Source organism: Drosophila teissieri, chromosome 3L, assembly GCF_016746235.2.
Source record: "Drosophila teissieri strain GT53w chromosome 3L, Prin_Dtei_1.1, whole genome shotgun sequence".
NCBI lineage: Eukaryota > Metazoa > Arthropoda > Insecta > Diptera > Drosophilidae > Drosophila > Drosophila teissieri.
In genome coordinates, this window is record NC_053031.1 from 8,421,162 (window position 1) to 8,442,756 (window position 21,595).

General features: G+C 41.7%; 1 protein-coding gene across 7 annotated transcripts; it reads right to left on the minus strand.

Moving 5' to 3' along the window:
- Positions 1–96: 96 nt before the first annotated feature.
- LOC122618276 (translational regulator orb2) lies at positions 97–21,455 on the minus strand. Of its 7 annotated transcripts, none has more exons than XM_043794583.1 (11): positions 21,178–21,455; positions 16,864–16,966; positions 16,072–16,481; positions 15,181–15,242; positions 2,430–3,947; positions 2,161–2,368; positions 1,829–2,101; positions 1,575–1,766; positions 1,399–1,479; positions 734–1,308; positions 97–654 (listed from the first exon to the last, which is right to left on the minus strand). In XM_043794583.1, exons 2-11 carry the CDS (start codon positions 16,886–16,888, stop codon positions 228–230), a joined length of 3,771 nt encoding a protein of 1,256 aa, XP_043650518.1. In that variant the 5' UTR covers positions 16,889–16,966; positions 21,178–21,455; the 3' UTR covers positions 97–227. The 7 variants fall into 7 exon arrangements, with proteins under 7 accessions (XP_043650518.1, XP_043650517.1, XP_043650519.1 ...); XM_043794582.1 differs by having other exon boundaries at positions 16,864–16,957; positions 21,084–21,455; XM_043794584.1 differs by having other exon boundaries at positions 1,399–1,476; positions 21,084–21,455.
- Positions 21,456–21,595: the final 140 nt, after the last annotated feature.

Here is a 21,595-nt window from a genome sequence, read left to right on the forward strand (position 1 = left end):
TTTTGTAACTTGTCATTCGGAATCGGATGTCCCTTGTACTCATCGCTTTATGCGATTAAGTATTCGAAACCGGAACTGGAGATCGCAGATCTAATCTAAGCTTGAAGTTTATCTCAAAAATAAACAACATAAACATAAAAAATCTCGCTCACACTTTGTGTTAAATTCATCGAATATAAATTGTATCTCTTTTCTTATTCCCTGCCTTTTCCTCTATATTTTGGTATTTAGTTGGCTGCGTTCCCTTGCTCCTCGTCGAAATTGGGGTTGCTCAGGAATGGTATGGAGAAGTCTACCATATTTGGATAGACCAGAAACTTGTTAACAGCCTCGCACAGTTTGCTCTCAATGACATTGGTCACAATGGACCAATCGACGGATTTGTCGCCCACTTGGGGCTTGGTGGATATCCAAAGGCGAGGCGGTCCGCGGAAGCTAACCCACACTCGATCGGATGGTGGCGGTGGCACATTTAAAGTTCCACGTGCCACCAAACCTTTGAGATCTACGCGCAAAGTGATATTCGCGTTCATGTTCTCCATGGCTCGCTGCACGTACGGCAGCTCGGTGGCGTATTGAAATAGATTGGAGGCGGCTATCCGGTCGACAATCTTAAAGATGCGCCGCGCATTGCCGGGAGAATTCTGAAAGAATCTGAAAACAGATAAAAACGTTGTGTTAGTATTTTAAGCACTAACCAAACCAGTAATATATTCATATTTTCTATACTCACTCCGTTCCAGCCGCATTCTCTGGGGCATTGCCCGGCGGTGGGCTCTCAGATTCAGTGGATGAACCGCCCGAGCTCTCTGCATCACTGTCATAGATGACGTTCTCCGAATTAACCTCCGAAAGGCTGCGCGGGTCCTGCGATTGCTCCGGCAGGACCGAGGTGGTGGGCACATTATCGGTGGCCATTGGTGACTTTGTCTTACTGCGTATGCGCAGCAGATTCAGCTTTGTAGTTACTGTTATGTGAGCCAATCCCTCGTAGGTGACATCGGCATCCACCCACACGCCGCGCTCATCCAGCATCGGCTGGGAAACGCGATGACATAGTAATGGCGACTCACCCAGGTATATGTTTGTGATGATAACCTCCTCCATGAAGCTAGGCAGCTTAATGGAGTTTAATTTCTTCTGCAAAACCTCCTTCAGCTTCTCGTGCAGCGTGGCATCGTGCAGCCAGCTGTATAGGCATCGTCCCAGGAGCACATTAGCCCACACAATGCTGCCGGAAGGACCCAGGAAGAGCGACTGGTCAATGCCCTTCCACAGTTCATCTTCCTGACGTTTGGCACGGCGAGACTGCAAGTAAACCATGGATTAGCTTCCTGCGTACTTTACTAAGAAATTTTATAATATACAAAAAAAAGAAATAAAACCATAAAAACATACTTTTCTTTGTCGCCGATCAGTGGTACGCATAGTTCCAACGGAACTTCGGGTAACGGGAATAGAGCTCTGGTTACAAGCCTTCTACCAAAAGCCAATTAGAAATAACAAATAATAATATAAATAAATCAAAGCTAAAGGACTGCAAACATAGGTAGACAGGGTAGCCAGTTAAGTACCTGATAAACGGCCATGAATCGAACGTAGTCCGGCGGATTCCTGGCCACATTGGCACTCATGATCATGCCATCGAAGGACTCCTCCTTGGGTGTGTCGAGTAAATCCTCCTCGGTTACAGTCTCAAACTGTCCATCTGGCGTCTGCTGATCAGTTTCATCGTTAGCTTTCCCAGTCGAAATGTCATCTTCAGGCTGGAACGGCATAGAATCAAGCTTATGGAAAATATTCTTCAATTCTATTCGGGATTGCTAACCTTGACGGTACCCTTTCCCAATCCAGTGACCAGGAGCAAGGCCTGTCTAGCGGCCGCCGCCTGAAGATCAGTATCCTCAACGAATCGGGCCATTGGCACCTGAAGGTCCTGTTCGTGAACGAAGCCCTTACTGGCGTTGGTGAAGCGTCGATACCAGTCTTCTTTTTCCCGATCGCATCTCGAGAAGAGCAGTAAACGCACCTCATCGCCACAGGGCACGGTAATATCGTTCAGCTCCTTGTCCGGATTGACCGTGTTTCGCAGTTGCTGTAACTGTGGATAATAATAATTTAAAAGCTGCCGTTTTTTGGATAAATTGGGGACAAACTCACATCTGCCTGCATAACCGTGCCCGCAAAATCCACTAGTTTATCCTCTTCTCCTCCGGGTGGCGTAGTTCCCGATGATGAGCCGGCTTTAGCTTCTTTGGCATCCGTTTTAACCGTTGGCTCCGACTGGCTTTCCACGGAGCTTTGCTCTTCGGGCACATCCCTGCTACTCTTGATGATCAGTTGTATGGGATACTTGCGATTAAAGAAACTGAAGGGGAAGAAGAAATACTGTGAGTAACCCAACTATAATTTAAGGCCAAAGCACTTACCGCTTATTGGCGAGACCCAAAGGCAGCAGTTCTATCCGGCAGTCTCTGAGATCATAAGAACGATGATCAGTAAACAGGATCTTGTGACGATCGATTGGCGGCTCGTTCCACATGCGCCGCTTGGGAATCCGGGCGTTCGTACCGGACATCTTAAGGATACTTCCATCCAATCGGATATAAACAGCTCTTGTGAGGCTGAAGGAGAACATATTGGGGTCATAGCTGTTAATCTCATTCATCCAGCCCGCGTATGTTTTAATCGTTTTGTGCTCCTCCACGGCAGGAATCTCGCAGATCGGCATGAATTTGTAATTGGGAATGGCGAAGGCCACTCGCTCCGGATGCGTGGTCAGCAGGAAGTCCTCAAGCAAAGCTCTCAGACGACCGCCACAACAGTCCATCACCGTGAAGAACAAGAGGGTGGCGAATACACCTCGCAGAAAATCAGGCACTGGTAGAATCATCAGCAAAATCAGGAAGACGGAGAGTAGCACTGGCAGTGCAAATTCCGAGGCGCCCTGATGCTTCTCCCTCCACTGGGAAACACTAAGCATGCTTAGGTGGGAGAAGAAGCTGTTCCTGCTCCGGTTGTCCCTTGGCAAATTATGCGATTCTTTCGCTACGAATGAGCTGGCAAAAGCCAGAGGACTGACGCCCGGCGCCACTGGAAGAGTTAGAGTGGCTCGAGAATCGGCATTAGATGCAGCGTCGGTCACTTCTTCCGCTTGCTTATCAGCGACTTCATTTGAGGGATCGCTCTGCACTGCAGTTGAAGGAATCATATCCTCGAGCACCTCCACGCCGGACTCGATCTCCACGTCCTTGCGGGCCAACAGGATGCCGCGTTTCTTGACCTTGCCACTCGCGATCGCAATCTCCGCCTGCTGGCTGGTGGAGGGCTCACTGCCTGCCTCCACTACGTGGCGCCGTCGTAGAAATCCTGTGCGCACGGATGCTGGCGGCACTGTGGAGCCACTGGGACTGACATCTTTCTTGTTCATGGCCGCTGCCGCTTGTTGCTTGGCCTTTACCTTGGATCGAATGTGGGCTAGACCACGACGCAGACGAGATCGCTCCGAATGGCCAGTGGCTGCCGTTGGTGGCACGTCGCCACTGCCCAAACTTATGCTGTCGTGCTGTAGCAGCTCGGCCTCCACCTCCGAATCGGAGTTCTGTTTGTGCTCCTGGTCCAGGGGCAGCTCCTCGCTGATGGATGTGTTCACTGTGAGGCACTCGGTGTCCGAGTCGGGATCGTTGCTCCAGCCAGTTGAGGGTGGATCAGCCACAATAATAGGTATGGCTGCGGTTGGTGGCAGCTTTGAGGACTTGATCTCCTCGATGGTTTGTGTAACCTTGCCTTTGATCAGCCGCCAGGTGCCACCGCTAGAGCTGCTATCGCCAGCGGGGACAGCTCCTCCCGCGGAGCCGCCTCCTCCGCCTGCTGCACTGGCAGCCGAAAGTGCGGATATGAGACTGGGACCACTGGACGTCGGTGATACACCTTCAATGCTGCCGGATCTGAAATTTTGAATTTGTTTTTTTTTACATTATTGTAAGCTCTCGATAATTTCATTGTTTGCTTTGTCATTATTGAGTAAAGAAACGGAGAGGTGCAAGTAAACGTTACCCCAAAAAGTATGCTACGAATTTCAATCAAGTGCAAGTCTTTTCCCAAATCTACGAAGGATACAGAAAAACGTTGGCTTTGTATTATTCCAGAAAAAGTATTTTTATTTATTTGAATGAAGATATATGTTTTTTTTGTCATTTTTGTTTTATTTACTTGTTTCATAACCTGCATTTTTGCCTCAGTGACTGAGAGTGTGTTTATGTGGGGTGTCTAGTGTTATTCGAATTTGGTTTTGTCGTATATAATCGCTTAAAAAACGACCTTGTTCTTGAATACATTTTGTTTATAATATAATCCTATATGTATACTTTCCTCTGTACGGAATTACATATTTGTATTAATTTATTTCATATTTGACTTGCTGGAATTATGGTTTGGTTTTTTGTTTACTTCGTTATCCTTGTTCGTTTTCCTTTGAAATATTGCATTGAAGTACTGCTGATATTTTGGTTTGCTATTACAGTTTCAATTTTTTGAGTTTATTATTTATTTTGAAAAAACTTTTTCGCGAATGTGTCTAATATATGTATGTTTTAGGTTTGGATTTCGTCATTGACTGCTATTCCTGTTTATTTTATTTTATTTTATTTTATAACATACTTTTAATCTATGGTCTGTTTCGGTTTTGGTTTTCGTAACATTTTTTAAAACATTCTTTTCTGGTAATTCAATTGAAAACGCTTCAATGTCTGGAGCAAAAACACGCAAGGAAATCGAAACTGCTTACAAATATTATGCTTAATCAGTTGTTTTTCCTTCAGATTCATTTTTTGGGCTTTAGAAAACTACAAATATTTTTTATTGATTTTTCATTTTTTCAACTTTAATTTTGTAAAAATTAAAAAAATTACGTTTATTGAAAATTACTATAAAATATGGAATATTTCGCTAGTTTCTTGTTTTTATACGCTTCATATAGATTACGTGTCATATATATATTTATTTGATTCACTATATAGTTTTCATATCTGCCAACTGGTTTTTGGTTTACTATTTATATGGTTTGTCAGTTATATTTCCACTTGTATAATGCTAAAAAATTATATGCCTTTGCTTGGTTTTTATTGTTTTTTTCTGAATATTTTGCTAAAAGGAATACATTAGTAAGGGCGCTCAATTTCAGTTTATTCGAAGTACTAAACATTATATATACATATATATATAGACGTAAGTATATGTATAGGCGTATATGTCACTCTTTTTTCAGCGCACACGATCAAAGACAAATTAAAATGGAAGTGCAGGTGCCGTACACCCGCTTTATAGGCTACAATTTTCCAGTATCAATTTGATGCTTTATAAAATTCATTAATTATGTTTAAAAGGTACCGAATGTTGTTTTTAATATTCATTTATAACCTTGTTTTGCTGTTTTTTAATCTATTTTTCTTTACGGCGATCTAAGCTTTGATCCAATTAGCGTAAAATTGAAATTGTTTCCACATCGTTCTGTAGCTCAAGTGTTTGAGACTAAAAAATTTTCTATTTAAAACGCATTTGGTTTACTTTTTTCGCTAGCTACAAAACCATATACTGTACAAAAATTGTGCTATGAAAATACTCAAAAAATAATCAAATTTCTCTCTCCACATTATCAGTTACCGCTCCAACCCGAAATGAGGAGTATTTTCATCGATAGTTGCCAATTTTATTTTAGAAGAGTTCTCACTAGCAAAATCAAAATGCGACTTAAATATGCATAATGCACTACGCACGGTTTGACTTAAGTGTATTTTTCTATATATTTTGTTTTATCTTTCGTTAGCAGTTACTTGAAGCATTTATTTGGGGTTCGTCAAAAATATTAACTTATGTTTTAAATTTATTGAATTGTACTACGTGTAAATTTCATATATTTATGCAATTCTTTTCATTTTTTTTTATTTCGTTTGGTATAAAAAACACATATTGACCAATTTGCTGTTTAGATGTTCAGTTAACATATTTAAGTATGTAAGTATGTAATAAGTTCGAATTTCAATACTTTCCTTTTCAGAGTCTTTCTTAATTGTATGTACTAACAGTTTTGTGTTTTTTTTTTATTTCTTGTTATGTGGTTCAGCTAAGTTAAAAGATTTATTTATTTACATGTTATAAAAATTACATACAAGATATATATAAAAATAAATAAAACACAATTTACTTTATGTCCGTTTATTAATTTCAAAAACTTTTTTTCATTCATTTTCAATTATTTTGTATAAAGTGTATATATCAAATATTGTTTTTTGTCATATTTATTTAAAAATATGTATACGTATAAAAAGAATAAACAAAGTATAAAAATGTCTCAACGGAGTTGGTTTTTTTAAAACTACCAGGAAACTACTAGCAACTACAAAAGATACAAAAATATATTTAAGAATTAGGCATACAAATTTTCATTGTCATTATCGGTATAACAACAGGATCCGTATAAAAATCAACATAAACATTTATCTATAACAAGATTCTCTATAAAACTAAAGCTGTCAATCCGACTTATATGCGTAATCCAAGCTCAGAAGTAGGATAAATTAAATGTCTTTGCCTAATTTTTATGGAATACTCGGGAAACAAAATGAAATATGAAACAAAACAAAAAGGTTTAAAGGATTGCTTATTGATATAAGTATTTTTTAATACGCTACACAAGATTCCAGATTTCTACGCTGTTAGCAGCAAAAACATTGAGCGGTTTTCCGTAAAGAATTCTCATCTCTATCATCTTTTTTTGGTATAGTAAAATATTTGTTTGATAAGTTACTTCTTTTATAGCACATTAAGTTTTTTTTAACATTTTCATTGAGTTTTTGTTAAACAGGTAAAATATAAAGTATATGTTATATAAAAGTATAAAAATCTATAAAATATTAAATTTTACTACATTTAAAAAACACCATCATTACGCACAGTTATCGATAGCCATTGACCGATTGCCGTTTACCGCTAACCGATTTCCGTTTCCGTTTCGTGTTTGCTTTGTAACAGATTTTGCCTTTTTAAAGACTAGCATTTAATTACTTTGAAAGTTTTAGAACAACGCGTTTGCTTACATATTTGCACAAATTGTTTAACACTACATAGAGCAGGCTGCTGTATTTGATATAATATTTAATTGGGCTTTTTGGTTTTCGTTTTGTGTAGAATCTTTCGCTTTTAATACACGATATTTCGGTAAGTATTTAAAAGTACTAAATTATAACCAAAACAAACGAACGCTTCGAGTCCTCTAATTAATTGGTTTTGCGGTTTAAAAAATATATAAGTATATATATATATATATGTTACATATTCTTTAGTTCATTGTAATATAAAAATTCTAGAAAAATTGCTATAAACTTGTTTTTCTTTGAAAGTGCCACGCAATCAACTTGAGTTACAACTTTGCATGACTTGAATTTCGTTTTGCTTTTTTTGTTGTCTTGTAAAGAAAGCGCGAGCAAAAATTTGCTAATAGATTTGACTATCATTTATTAATATATCATAGAAGTCCAAAGCGACTTGGCCTTTCACGTTTTTTGGTTTATCAATTTGAATTAGATTTGTAGTACTTTTGCTGGTAGTATAGAAAAAATATCATATTGTTTGCATGCACCGTAGCAAATTTTGTCTCGTCCCTCAAATCGTATAATTTACAAAATAATTTTGCTCGTTTTACATTTTGATAATTTTTCGTAAGTATTGCCCTAGGTATAGATATTCCATTTGATTTTTATAGCTAGGTTTCAGGGAAATAACCAAACGCGAACTTCTAGCCCTGTTCGCATGTCAAAAAACGCATGCCAATTAGTTGAAAGTTTTGGGAACCATTGGGTTTTGGTAATATTTGACTACTTTGGTTATACGATTGCAATTATCTTGTATACGTTATGTTTGTACAGATACATATCTTCTTTAAGTTGTTTATATATTTGGTATTTAATAATACGCTTGAATCGTTCACGAAATAGTATTGCACATAAGTTGTATATATTTAAATTTCCTTTAGATGTTTTAGCATGTCTATTTATCTTCGCATTTTTTGGTTTTATTTTTGTCTTTAGTTGTTTGGACTAAACTAACTTCTGAATAATTATAAGAGTAATAAAAAAAAGTTTATACAAAAAGTTTCTATATAAAAAGTTGTCTAATACAAGTATTCATAGTGTTAATAGATGTATGTCGTATATAAAAATTACTTTTTACATTACAGATATATTTATATACTTGCAAATTGCAATAATATATACGGTCTTCTATATCTTCGGGAGGTGAGCCCGCTGTCCCTTAGTTAGCAACACGCCATAAATTAAATAACAAAAAACGATTGGTAAATAAATAAGCAAAATATGACATTTAACACGTTTTCAGTGGAAAATCATAAATAAATCATAATACTGAACACAAGCAATTTGACTGTTTTTCTACCTTTTAGTTATAATTATATGTATATTTTTATTATTATTTTTTTTTTGTTAAGCCAAATGGCAACAAATGCAAACAAACTTTCAGTGTAAATGTGTTGTGGTCTGTGTACGTACGTGTGTGTGTAAGTGTCGACTAGATTAAAATTAAAAATGAGCCGTCGATAATAGGAAAGAAAAACCTTTCGCAGAGTGTGGGGTTTTGTTGTAACTCATTAATTAGTGTGATGTATCATCGATTGATCGCTTTAACTAGTTTCCATTTGTAAGCATTACAACGGAGTCATGTGAAAATCGTATTGAAAGCCACCTCTTGGCAGGACTGGTAACAAGTTAAGAATCGTTTAGTAAGTGTATTGAATGCTTCGTTTTGTGTGTTTATAATAAGCTTTGTACGATTTTCACATGCCCAAAGTAAATTAGTGTTACGATAAGCAAGAATAAGCAGCATAAATGGGGAAGCAATCGCATATATTGCACAGAGAATATATACGATTCTTCAATGGGAATACGAATGGACCGTATTATATAAGGTTTAAATGAAAGTAATTAGGGATTAAGAATATTAGTTTTTTGAGCCGCACTAACTGTATGTAGATATGATATGATTAACCGATCTCTTACTCGGACACCAATTGTGGCGTAAGAAATGGCTCGCATACAAATGTCAGACATTTTGCATATTGTCTTTTCTAAAGTCTTTTGTAAGAATTTTATAAATTGTTCTAATTGTCGGAAAGGGCTAATACAAAAACCGATGTGTTTTTCTTTTTTGATTTTGTCACAATTTAGGAACTTGAGGACAGCCCCTGCCCACTCGAGCAAAAAGCCTTCCGAGAGAGGGAGAGCAGCTCACTAATAATTTTAGGACTAGCCTCGATTGGCATACAAGATGGCTACTAAGTTATCTAGTTACAAAAAGTTTATAATATATGTAAAGGGAGGGGGAAAAAATTCATAAGCCTTTTGCGAGGATATTGGCTGACTACGAGGGTTTCGTTATTCTTTTCTTTGTGGTCTTTGTGAGATTAAATGGCATATTCGGGTAATCCCTCCTCTTAACGAGCAAACAAAAATGTTGCTAAAAATATAAAGTACAAAAAATACTGTGCAGGCATCGAACGCAAGAACAAAACTAAAATTTCGGTTACGCAAATATAGAACTAGCTAGCAAGAGCAAAGCAAAAAAAAAAAACTGATTGCCGAATAAATAAGGACTAAAAACTATGTTGCTTTCTGAGGGCTTTCGTTTCTCGGATCTAAACTGTAGACTCTGGTGGCTGTTCCAGGGACACCTTCGTCCACCAGCCCCCGCTGTATTGCACCTGGCCTTTCGGACTGGGGGATTCCCCCGGGCAATTGTCTTTTGCTTGTGAGTGTATCCGCGTGTTAGCGTGTGTGTGAGTGTGAATGAGTGTGAGTGCGTGTGTTGTCTCGTAATGATAATCTACTAGATTCTCCGCCTTCGATCCGCATCTCCGCCAGCGGCTCCCAATGCTGCCACTCCCGCTCCTGCTCCAACTCCTCCCGATCCTGATGCTTCCGTTATGATTCTGGGCACTGCCAGCGCTGCGTTCAACAACCGGTGTCGTTGCTCCCTCTGTTGGCGTCTCTCGTCGTGCAGCGCGGCCTACCAGCGCCGCCGTTAACACCAGCGAAAGGGGACCGCACGCGGCCGGTCGGCTCCCTCCTTGACCAGCGGCTTGTGGTATTCGCGTCCTGGTCGCGAATGGATGACGGCCCAGCAGTGCTCGCAGTAGTACTGCAAGCAGGTGACATTGGCGCAGAAAAAGGGCGCAAACTTGCCACCGCAACGCTGACCCTCGCACTCGTCGCACATCTGATCGTCGAGGACATAGGGCTTAACCTCCACCCGCTTGTCTATATCGCCATGCTGAAGCTGCACAAATCTGGCCGAGATGGCCGCTATGTAGCTCTGCTGATTCGAGAAGGCCACACGTCCAGCGCCCTTTGGATACTTTAGTTCCGGATCGGTATCAATTCCGGCATAGCATACGCCACCGTACAGCCTATCCATGATCATGGCCAATTCGAAGGCCTTCAGAGGACGTGGCACGCCGCCCACGAACACCGTTTTGCGTGGATCCAGGGACATGGTGGCATCAAGCACATAGTCCGCATCAGCCAGACGCCAGGGACGAATCTGTACTGCCTTATCCTTGATCGTCGGCGACGAGACGCATAGATACAGCTTGTCCTCATCCGTGATGCACGAGTCAATCAGCTGCTGCACACTGCTCTCGTCCTGGAACAGCAGGAAGGCATATCCCTTGGGCGGGAAATACGACTTGGATTCCGCCTTGTGTGGCCAATCGACGACCAGTGGCCCGAAGCGCCGGAACGAAGTGGTGATCTCATCCTCATCGATGTCCGGGGGCAGACCGCCCACGAATACCTTCCGGGAGAAGCGGGCCGTGCCATCGCCGACGTTTCCGCCATTTCCGCCCTGGATGGGTGAGTGCGGCGAGTGTGGAGAGAGCCTGGATGGCGAGCCCATCTTGAGGGCATTCAGGTAGACGGATGGATCATTTCCACTGGCTGCTATGGCCATGGCATCGGCCTCGCTCAGATGCTTCGGACCGCCCATCACGCGCATCCTGTCCTGCATTAAAGCGATGCTGTTGCTGCCATCGCCACCACCGTTACCACCATTGCCAGCACCCATCGACAAGTTGCGCATGTAGTCGCATAGTGAGGTATCCATGCCACCGTGGTGCATTTGTCCATTGGACGTCATCATGTTGCCATAGCTGTTGCCCAAATAGGGCGCATCTCCGCCACCAGTTGCTCCTGCTGAGACCATGCCACCAGATCCGCCACCACCACCATTTCCAATCGACAGTGTTGGTATATTCATGTGCCCACTACCCATGCCGTCCATGTGCGGATTGCCATAGAGCGCTGTCGGCGAGTTTCCCTTGATGGGGAAGGATATGCTGCGACGATACTTGGGCGACACACCCATCTGGGGAGGAATGGGCGAGATGCCGCCGCTGCTGCAGCCCGCCTGAGAGCCGTTGTACGGCGATCCACCTCCTCCTCCTCCTCCGCCCGGCGACGAGGGGCTATGTGATCCTCCGCCCTCACGGAGCTGCTGCTGCTGCTGGTGATGATGATGGTGCAGGGCACTCAGATTCGGCGACAGTTGCTGTTGGTGCTGCTGCAGCTGCTGATGTTGCTGGTGCTGCTGATGCTGTTGTTGCTGATGTGGCTGATGTTGCTGATGTTGCTGGTGGAGCTGGGGCGGCTTGTTGAGATTGAGATTCGGCAGGCCGCCGCAACTGCAGGAAGAAGGGACAACAAGATGAAGAGGCTTTTACAACATTGGCAACTTTTAGTGGATGATTTTTTGGATTTTGGACTGATATTGTGATTCTGATTGATTTCAGGTCTGTGTAATTTTTGCATTATGAAAAAGGAGCAATTTGTTCAAGGATTTGCTTCGGATTCGGTTCGGTTCGGTTTAGTCTAGGTACATAATGCAATTAGTTTGGTGGTAGACTTAACCCATTGCCGCCCGGCGTTCACAAAATTAAAAGTATTGCAAAACAAAACATTGAAAAACTGAAAGTATTACGGGATATGTGTAAACGTCGCGGAACTTACATGAAATTAACAAACTTATTATACATTATCACGAGCACTCACATTCACATACAGGAATTTTGGCAAAACGTTTTGACGAAATACTAACTAGAAATGATTTATGTTAATTTCACTGCCCAGATGGCAGGTCAGCAAATTACTACATTATTCGAAAAGCCTACTTGATATCTAGCCTGGGAAGTTTGACGACAATTTCTAGGCAACATTATATGATTTTCAAATATATTATTTTATAAAAAAACCTATGAATTTTACTAACTAAATTCCTAAACCATCCGAACTATCCTGAACTTTCGAGTCTCCTCGTATCCTAAATTGCTCCTTTTTAATTCAACTTTATGCTCGACGTTGCTTCGTTTTAGATATTATTTGTTATACATATAATTTTCCCGATTTTTGTTGTTGTTGTTGGCGGTTGTGGTGTAGGATTACTGTTGCTGTGGTAAATGGTGTGGGTGGCATTTGGTGGTGGTGGTGGTGGAACGAGTTTTTTCTTGGTGGTTTTATTTTTTGTGGTGGCTTGGTTCTTTGGCGACACATCCAATCAAAATGAAAATTTCAAGTTACGCTGGCGCTTTGTGGTTTATTTTTGTTTTGGCGAAGGTTTAGCAGTTTATCTTTTTGAAAGAGGCGCAGTTATATAGGCACAGCAGTTGAGTATATTTTTGGATTAGTTAGTTCGGTTTAAGCACTGTGCCCGCGAACGATCGAGAGCTTTATACATATGTATGTATCTGTATCCATTTTGATTTTTCAATACGATAGGGAAATCCCAACACTTTCTTAGCACAACAAACGTTTCGGGGCAGTCAACAATTTGCCCAGCAAAACAAACGAAAACCGAAAAAGGGACAATCAATGCTCCTCTAGAATAAAGTAACAACAGAAAGCCAACGAAAAATAGTCGCTCGGCACAGTGGGCGGCAAGGGGTTAATACTAGGGTACGAGTACACATGTCCGCTAATAGAAAACTGAACTATGTTTGTTGTTCAAATGTGTATCAATTCGTTACGTTTATGTTTGTTGTTGTTGCTGCTGCTGCTGCTGCCGTCCCTTACATGTGTGTGTTGGTGTGTAAGTGTTAGTGTTGATGCTTTGACACGTACATGCTAATTGATTGGGCCAAGTGCAGTGCATGCCCAACTGTAAGGCCACCGAGACATGAAATTGCATGGAAATTTTTAATTTAAAACGTCGCCGACGAGACAACCTGCGTTGCCTGGAGGCCTGCGGTGTCTAGGGGGGATGGGAAAATGCAGGGGGAAGGGGCGGTAAAATGGGTGGCTTAAGGTGGCATCCACAGCCCAATGTGGCTGCTGTTGCAGCTGATGATGATGCTGCTGATGCTGCTGCTGCTGACGAAATGATGATGAAATGTGTGTATAACAAACATGTAGAAACGTGTACAAGTGTAAATAGATAAAAAGCGGCAACAACATGGAAAGGCTGGAAGGGGTGGGTGGTTGCGTGGGTGGCTAACTCGATGGTTGGTATGGATGGGATGGTTGGGATGGATGGGATGGTGGTAGTATGAAGGCGAATGATAAGGGCACGCGTAACATGAGCAACGGAAAGGCAACAGCAACGACAACATCATCGAAACGGGAAGTTTTGGAGACGATGATAGCGACCGACACCAAGGCAGTGCTGAAAAATGCAATTATAAAATGCAATTAGCCCCCGGAAACTTAATTAAAAAAGGCAACGGAAATGAATACAGTGAGTTGCGAGTGCGAGGCGACACAAAATAGTCACGCTGATTGATGGCCAAATTGAAAATCGGACAACGAAACGCTCTTCAAGACCGTCCATATAGACAGTTCTATAGCGCTATAGACGTGTTTGCATACGATATCAGCTCACGGAAATCAATAAAGCGAATAAAGCGGGCGCAATGACGTCAAACCCGAGCAGGTGGCAATAGCTTCTTCTCAGGTAACCAAATCCCAACTAGACATGCCTTTTTTAATATTTAAAAGCGAGCGAAGTGGTGAAAAAGAGCCGCAAATGGCAATGGAGAGCAGACTGAAACAGAACTTGAGCGGAACGTGAAGCCGTGGCGGTGGCGGTGGCGGTGGTGACGTTGATGTCCCGTCGACGACAAACCCACCCTACCCCACCACTAACCACCGCCCACTGGGCCAGACGGGGCGGCACTTGAGCCGAAAGTTGCAGACGGGCATAGGCTACAACACAAAAAAAAAGAAAAAAGAAGGAAAAGGGTACACACGTATATACATATATGTTGCATGTTGCAAGGCAGCATAAACAAAGCGCATCCACCACCGCGCTGCTGATTCAGATCCTTCAGCTAGTGCACTCCACAGATGCTCCAAACAGCAACAACAACAACAACCACAGCAACAACAAGAAGAAATGCAGTTGTTGGTGACAAAAGCAACAAAAGCGTAGACCGACGGACGGGCAAGTTTACGGCCATTGGCACACGCCGCCTGCAGCCGGAGTGCATTAAAAATGCACGAATGGTGCAGGATATACGTATGCAAGTATATGTATGTATATATATGTATATGTATGTATGTATGTGCGCGCATAAACAAAATCAAAGTCACAAAACTGCAGCCAAGTAATTTGTTGTAGGGTCAACGGTCAACGAACTTGGGACCGAAAAAAAACACTTGTTCAAGGGAAGTAGGTTTCAGGAAAATAAAGTAATTCCAAGCACTTTAAATGCGGGTTTCACATCGAAAAAAAAAACCCAATATTTATAATTCCCATAATGACTTTGCAAACCGAAAACTCTTGAAAATCAAACAATATCTCAGGACAAAGAGGGTTGTACACCAATTTAAAGTTGGAAATTAGCACCTTCTTTTACATAGAAGCTTAAATTACAATTTGATATTGGCTTTCTGTGAGTAACTAAGAAATTGTGTCGATTGCATGCATTTCCGATGGTTTGTGTGGGCTGAACTATGGATATATCTTATGTGGGATATGTATTAGCTGGCATGACGCATATGTAGCAACAACAACAACATTTATGTTACGACGCTTCTTTGTTAACTACACACTTGGACTTTCAGTGTACATACACACACATCATACCCCCCCCCGGGAAAGTGTTGTACAAAATTTGGCACTCACCTTTTTCGATTGAAGAAACCACCGGCTTGCATGAAATTATTGCGCAGAGTTACTTCGTCGTTCTGTGTTCATTATCATCAACAACACCGTCATCATTTCAGTTGGGGCATTGTCATTGGCAGAGATGAAACGAAACGAAAAGAACATTTTGCAATAGTGAGTAATAATGCCAAATGTATTTTGCAATCGCCAGCGGCACATCTGTTGCAAATTTTGGCAAGTGTTCTGTGCCTGCAACAAAAGTCACATACTTATGCCGCCCCTAAACTACCGAAATAGCCACACGCGACGATCGCTGAGAAGCCAACGCATCCGTACTCGTATCTGAATCTGAATACGAATCCGTATCCCAAATCGGACAGCCAAAAAGTGAAACTTTTCGGAGCCGTACACAGAAATCAAATGATAAGTGCTCCACTAATTTGGCCAGGCGAATGCTAATTGGCGACCGACGATCAGCGAACGAATGCGGCGCGTTCTGTACAATTTATATTTAATTGCGACAAACTTGGACTCGCGACGGATGAATATGAATCATAATTTGTGGCGGCCTGTTTCGATAAAAGATAAGGGGGCTAACGGAGGGCGAACGGTGCGGAAAGTAAATATAGTATCAAGTTCACAACAGCTCTAGATTAGACAGTTTCCACTCCAGTTGGATTTCATACAGCGACAAATGAATCGTAGAATACTCACTTATCACTTTGCACTACTCAAACTATTTTGTATTTATTCAAATTTCTAGAAAGTCATGGCTATTTAAGCATGTTTCAAACTGCTAGCTGCTATATGTGATAGCTGGATATTTTTGGCAGTGACCTATTCAGTTGATTCCCAAGCTAAGCTGATACTCTAATATTTCTGTGCCACATTCCGTGACTCTCTACTTACGCCGAAGAGGGATGAGGATCCGCCCTGCATCTGAGGCTGCGATGGGCTGCTGGAGAGGGAGTCACAGTTGCCCACAACCAGTCCGGTGTTGAGTCCCAATCCGTTGTTCTTCATCCCGAGGAGATTCGATGTGGGCGATGCATCGCCGCCGCCACTCGCTCCTCCACTGGGACTGTGCTTGCTGTGGTGGAAGGACTGCAGGATGTCGTCCAGGGACTCCTCGTTGGCATTGAATCGCACCGTGATCGGTGTGCTGCTGCTCAGGCCAGGTGGCGATTTTGGGGCACCGGATAGAATGCCACCCACCGCAGTTCCCGACGATGTGGGCGATGTGGCTGCGGATGCGGACGCGGATGTCGAACCGGACAGGTTGCTGTTGCTGCCACTGGCACTGCTGGTGGCACTGTTGGCTATTGAATGGAAAATATATGTTAGATTCCAAGAAATCGACAGGAATATTAATAAAGAGGTCTTGGGAATGAATAACTAGCTCATTAAAATCGGTTTGAAATGCCAAAATATAGCCAAAGTTCATGAATCGTAATTAATTGTCGTGAAAAATTCAATTACTTTAAATCAGTCAGACCAAATAGACTTTAAATTACATTTATCTAATATAATCAAATTTAATACGATTTAACAACATTTTGTGCAAAAGATTAATTGGCAAACGTGAGGACTGAGTACTGGCATTGATTTATTTAACTTCACGCCTAGTAAACTGTGTGACACCATGGGATTTTCATCTGAGCAGGCTACATTCCCCAGAGATCTCCGCGTGCGGACACTTACCCTTTGGTAACTTGAGCGAGTCCATGGTGCCCGCACCAACGCTTTCTACGGCTGCACTTGGGCGGCTCCGCTGCGCCTCAGTTCCGCTGCTGCCCTAGATGCCCTTCATGGGAAATGGGAAATGGTGAATGGGAAAATGTGAAAATTGGAGCACGTGGAAATCGGAATCGTGGTGGAGCAGCGCGCAATCGGAATCCGAGTGTCCAAAACATCAATCAGCGGCACATGAAAAGATAGTGAAGGAGAAAGGCGAAACGTTAGGCGGGTATATACAACATATGTATGTAGGTAGGTAGGTAGCATATAGTCAGACGTCGACAGGGGCGATATGTTGATAATATTTTGGCCTGAACACTTGCTGTTTTCGAAATGTCAACGTCATGCGTTTGTTGGGGAAAACGAGCCCCTCCACCTCCTCCACACGCCCACTTTTCGCCGCACCACACCCCCTTTCCCATTTGCCATCGCAGCACTAGACCCGCACGTAATTGCGTTTAAAAATAAATAAATCGTACGGGGAAAAGGCGAAAAAGCAGCAGTGGCAGCAACAACAAAGCAGCAGAAGCACCAGCAGAAGCAGCAATAGCTATTTGACATTATTTTTTATTTTCCTATTTTTAAAACCCTTAATACATTTTTGCCAGTGACCGTTTGGCCGATCTTCGCCAGCTCATCAGAAAATCATTTCTAAGAAAATGTATTTTCGCCGAATATTCTAAAGATGGAAAAAGAATAATGAAAAAATCACATATTAAGTGAAGTGAAGTTTTAGGGAGCTCGGATACCAATTAGGCCAATGCAAGGACTGTTTATTATAGGTCCCCTTCAATACTAAAATATTATTAAAAGTTGGTATACTATGCTTTAATAATATCCTTACCCGTGCAACAATATACATTTCCATTAAACTTTAAATTCTAAATTGGCTTGATCGTTTGGAAAAAGAAAGGACAGTTTGCAAAGAGGGCAATGGTAATTGCGTTCCGATGTGACTAAGCTATTTTTATGGCCAACAAAAAATTCACTATCTATTCACGTTCTTTAATCGGGCTAACAACGAAAAGCCAACGATAAAATGGGTCACAAAATGTGCTATGCGTGTTGTGAGAGCAACAACATTAAAAAAAGTTGAAAAAACAATGGAACCGAACAGCAATCAATCATATTATTGATAAAAGGCAACTTTGCAAGCGACGACACAAAAATAACAAATAAACAAGTGCTATTCTAAACTTTTGCTTTTCGTATTCTGTGCATGAGTAATAAAAGTGTGTAGATATGGCCTGATAATGGGGTAGCGAGTTCTAAATTTGTAGCGCTATTCAAGTGAAAACCCGCCTGGTTGGGGGATTACAATTGATCGCTTTTCCAATTACAAAAGCCACCCCCGGAGGCAAACGATTTTCAGAGCCCGCTGTTCCCGATGTCGGTCAAATATGCTACCCATTTTGCATATAAAACGCACAGCATATAGGGACACTAAAAGAAATGGGTGTCACACTTTGCTATGTTTTATTTTTTATAGTTTTCTGCATTCTTACTTTGTCTTAAATATTTTAATAAAAATAAATTGTAAAAATGTGTTAAATATACATATACGACAATCTTTAATTCAGAAAGGGTTCGTAATACTCGCAAAACAGTAGTTGGACAAAGTGTTGCATACTTTAAAGATAATTTACATAAGCACTGTATGGTTTTATTCTTATATGGTACACGGCGAGATATTGGCAACGGAAACTTAGTTATACTTTTTCTAGGCTACAAATAAAATATGCAAAGTATCTGAACATTTTCTCGTGTGCACCAAACTATCCAATTTCTAAAGCTTTTCGTCTGTCCCTGGCCACGCACTTCATTTTGGGCCGAGCGACCGGAAAACCTCTATTGTTCGGAAAAAAGGGGGGAGATGGGTAGACTGGGTCTCTTAATTAGTTAAATGCAGAGAGACAACGAAATCGTTGTGCCAATGAAATGGCTCAGTCGAGCATGATAAACCGACCGCAGGTGCCCCGCACTTTTCCAGTTTGAATCTGGGCAGGGGATGTGTCCAAAAGGAAAATAAAACTGGCATAATCAATACACAATTTTGCCCTACAAACGAGACCAGAGCGACCCCCAAAAAACAGCCGAAGAAACGACGACGACGACGACGAAGAGGTAAAGCAATAACAACAACAAAGACAGTAACGCCCCCATGGAGCACACACAGACACACACCATGAAGCACTCACTCACACAGAGGCGTACACACGCACACTGGAAAAGTAAACAAGTGTAATGTGCCGCCAAAAGCACAGACTGCTTGGCTCAGCTTCAAAAAGAGCGGCGGTTTAGGATTGGGGCAATTTAGGGGTACTTTCTCAAGTTTCGCAGCTTCTGCGGCCAAAGATACTTGGCAGTATTTAAAGAGTTCTTTTGATCAGCAATCTTTCTTGTTACCTGTTGTTTTTCTATCTTAAGGAGTTTTACTTTCTTCATGAACTTTTGTGTAAAGTAAAGAAACCTATCCATTTCTGTTTTAACCACTTTTCAGTAAAAGGAAAAGTTAACCTTTTTAAATGTATCTGACTAGGGTGTGCAGCTCTGAATATGAAATCTTAACTCGTATTTGGTGATAATGCTTTTAAAGTGAAACGAAGAAACCCATTAAAAACTACCACTGAATGTGGCCAAGTGTTAATTTAAAAACCAGTTATTCTACCTGCCACCCCCAAAATCATAAACTTTGTTTACCAACTCAAGAACTCGAGAAACCGAGAGACTTGGAAAAGTATTTGTAAAACTAATTGTATCTCTGTATCTTTCTGTGTGTATCTGTATCTACGAGTGTGTGGGCAAACAAATTTGGTTGAAAGACTCTTGGCAAATGAAGTTTGTTTTTGTTTGTCATGCTGCTGCTGTTTTTTATTCTCCTCTTTTTGGTTTGGCCCCACAGCCACCCCTTAAAATATTATGCTTTGTGTGCACTTCTATTATCACGTCTGCAATTAGAGCCAAAGTAACTGGGCCAAGTTGCAGCTTTCAGCCAGCTTTTCTCGCGCTTGCTTCACGGGGTTGGAGATTTTTTAGGGGTTTATTGCGGCGTTTGCTTTGCTCCACCGATTCGTTGCCGTATTTGCCAGTTGCCCCAGTTCCAATTGGTTACGTACACACTCTCGCACACACACACACATACGCTAGCACGCACACTCACATAATATACACACGCGCTAACGGTAGATAATGCCAGCCCTGGATAAAAACTGGGGCAAATAAGTCCGAATTTTAAATAGGATTTTTGACAGGTGCACTGAATAGCGGACAACTAACCTTTTGCTGCGTTATTCAATTTCTTTTTGTTTTTTTTGTTATGTCGAATGCCGAGAGCACACGAAGGTGGAAACACGACGAAAACTTTCAGGTGCAAGTTTTTCACTGCGCCAGTGTGCGTGTTACATTTCCGGGGGTGCACACTCACACAAACGCACAGCCTGTGACGTAGGAAAATTCCTTTGCACTCGATTCTCTCTTTCCGTACAACGGTAACTATTTTTAACACAGCACTAATAAGCCATACCCATTGGTAACTTTCGGGTAGAAAACGATATTAACTATTTACACTTTTAACTATTTTACGCTATTCGGTTCCAATTAATTTTCAAATTTAAGCAGAGCGCCCTCGCGTGTTTTTCTTTTCCAGATTTTTTCCCGAGCTGCGGTCCCTTCCGCTCGTCAGCAACGACTGTGATACCAAAAGTTTTCACTGCTGCCCGCTTTTCCGCGAAGCTGCCACTCGCCTACATTTCCCGAAGACGCACGACGAAAAATCAATCATTCTCGCTTGTTTTGCTTTCGTGCGGTGTTTCGTGCTCTGTGCTTTTCAAACCCCCTTCACGTTTCCACCAACCCCCCACTATAACAACAGCCTTACAACAACAGCTGCTTGGGACGCTGCAGTGGCGACGGCGCAGTGTGGCCATGTAAGCGCAGCAATCGATATATCGATAACTTTACATGTCACCCGTAATTGGGTTGGAAAATAAATAATGCCCCCTTCCCAATGTTGTAACAATTAAGTTAAGCACTGCAATTAAGCGTAATTCGGCTCGATAAGGAATTACATAAAGCGATACGCTATCTGGCAACGCTACAGCTGTTTTGCTAGCGCAGAAACAACAACAAAGACTGGTCAAAAAGAGCACACACACAAGCGAATTACATAAATCTGCATTACTTACAATAACAAAACAGCTCCAACGATGCAATTGGATTTTTGTTTATATCCGCGTTATTTTGGCAGCAGCACACACGCACACAGCCACGCACACTCACCAACACACGCGCTGCGAATTTGTTATTGTCTTTTGTTTTCCTCTTTGCGTTGCGTTTCGCTTTTGGCCAAACCTTTCAAATAATTGCACAAAAACACTGCCGAACAAAATGCGAAACCACAAAATATACGTGTACGCAGTGTCTTGCTCGCTTATTAAATATTTTACAAAAATATGTTCATGTTTTTGTTTTTTCCCGTGTGTGATATTTTCTATAAATTTTTCTGCCGAGAGAACGAAAGCTAATCAGACGAGCACACGGACGAGACTCAGAACGTTCGTCGCCTGCTACACGGCGAAGCTTATTGTGTGGCTTGGGTGACGACTGTTAAATACCCTTCACATGTGGTATGCACAAGAAGGATAATCAATTATTTTTCTACAATACCCCAGCTAAAGTTGTTTACTGTTAATATTTA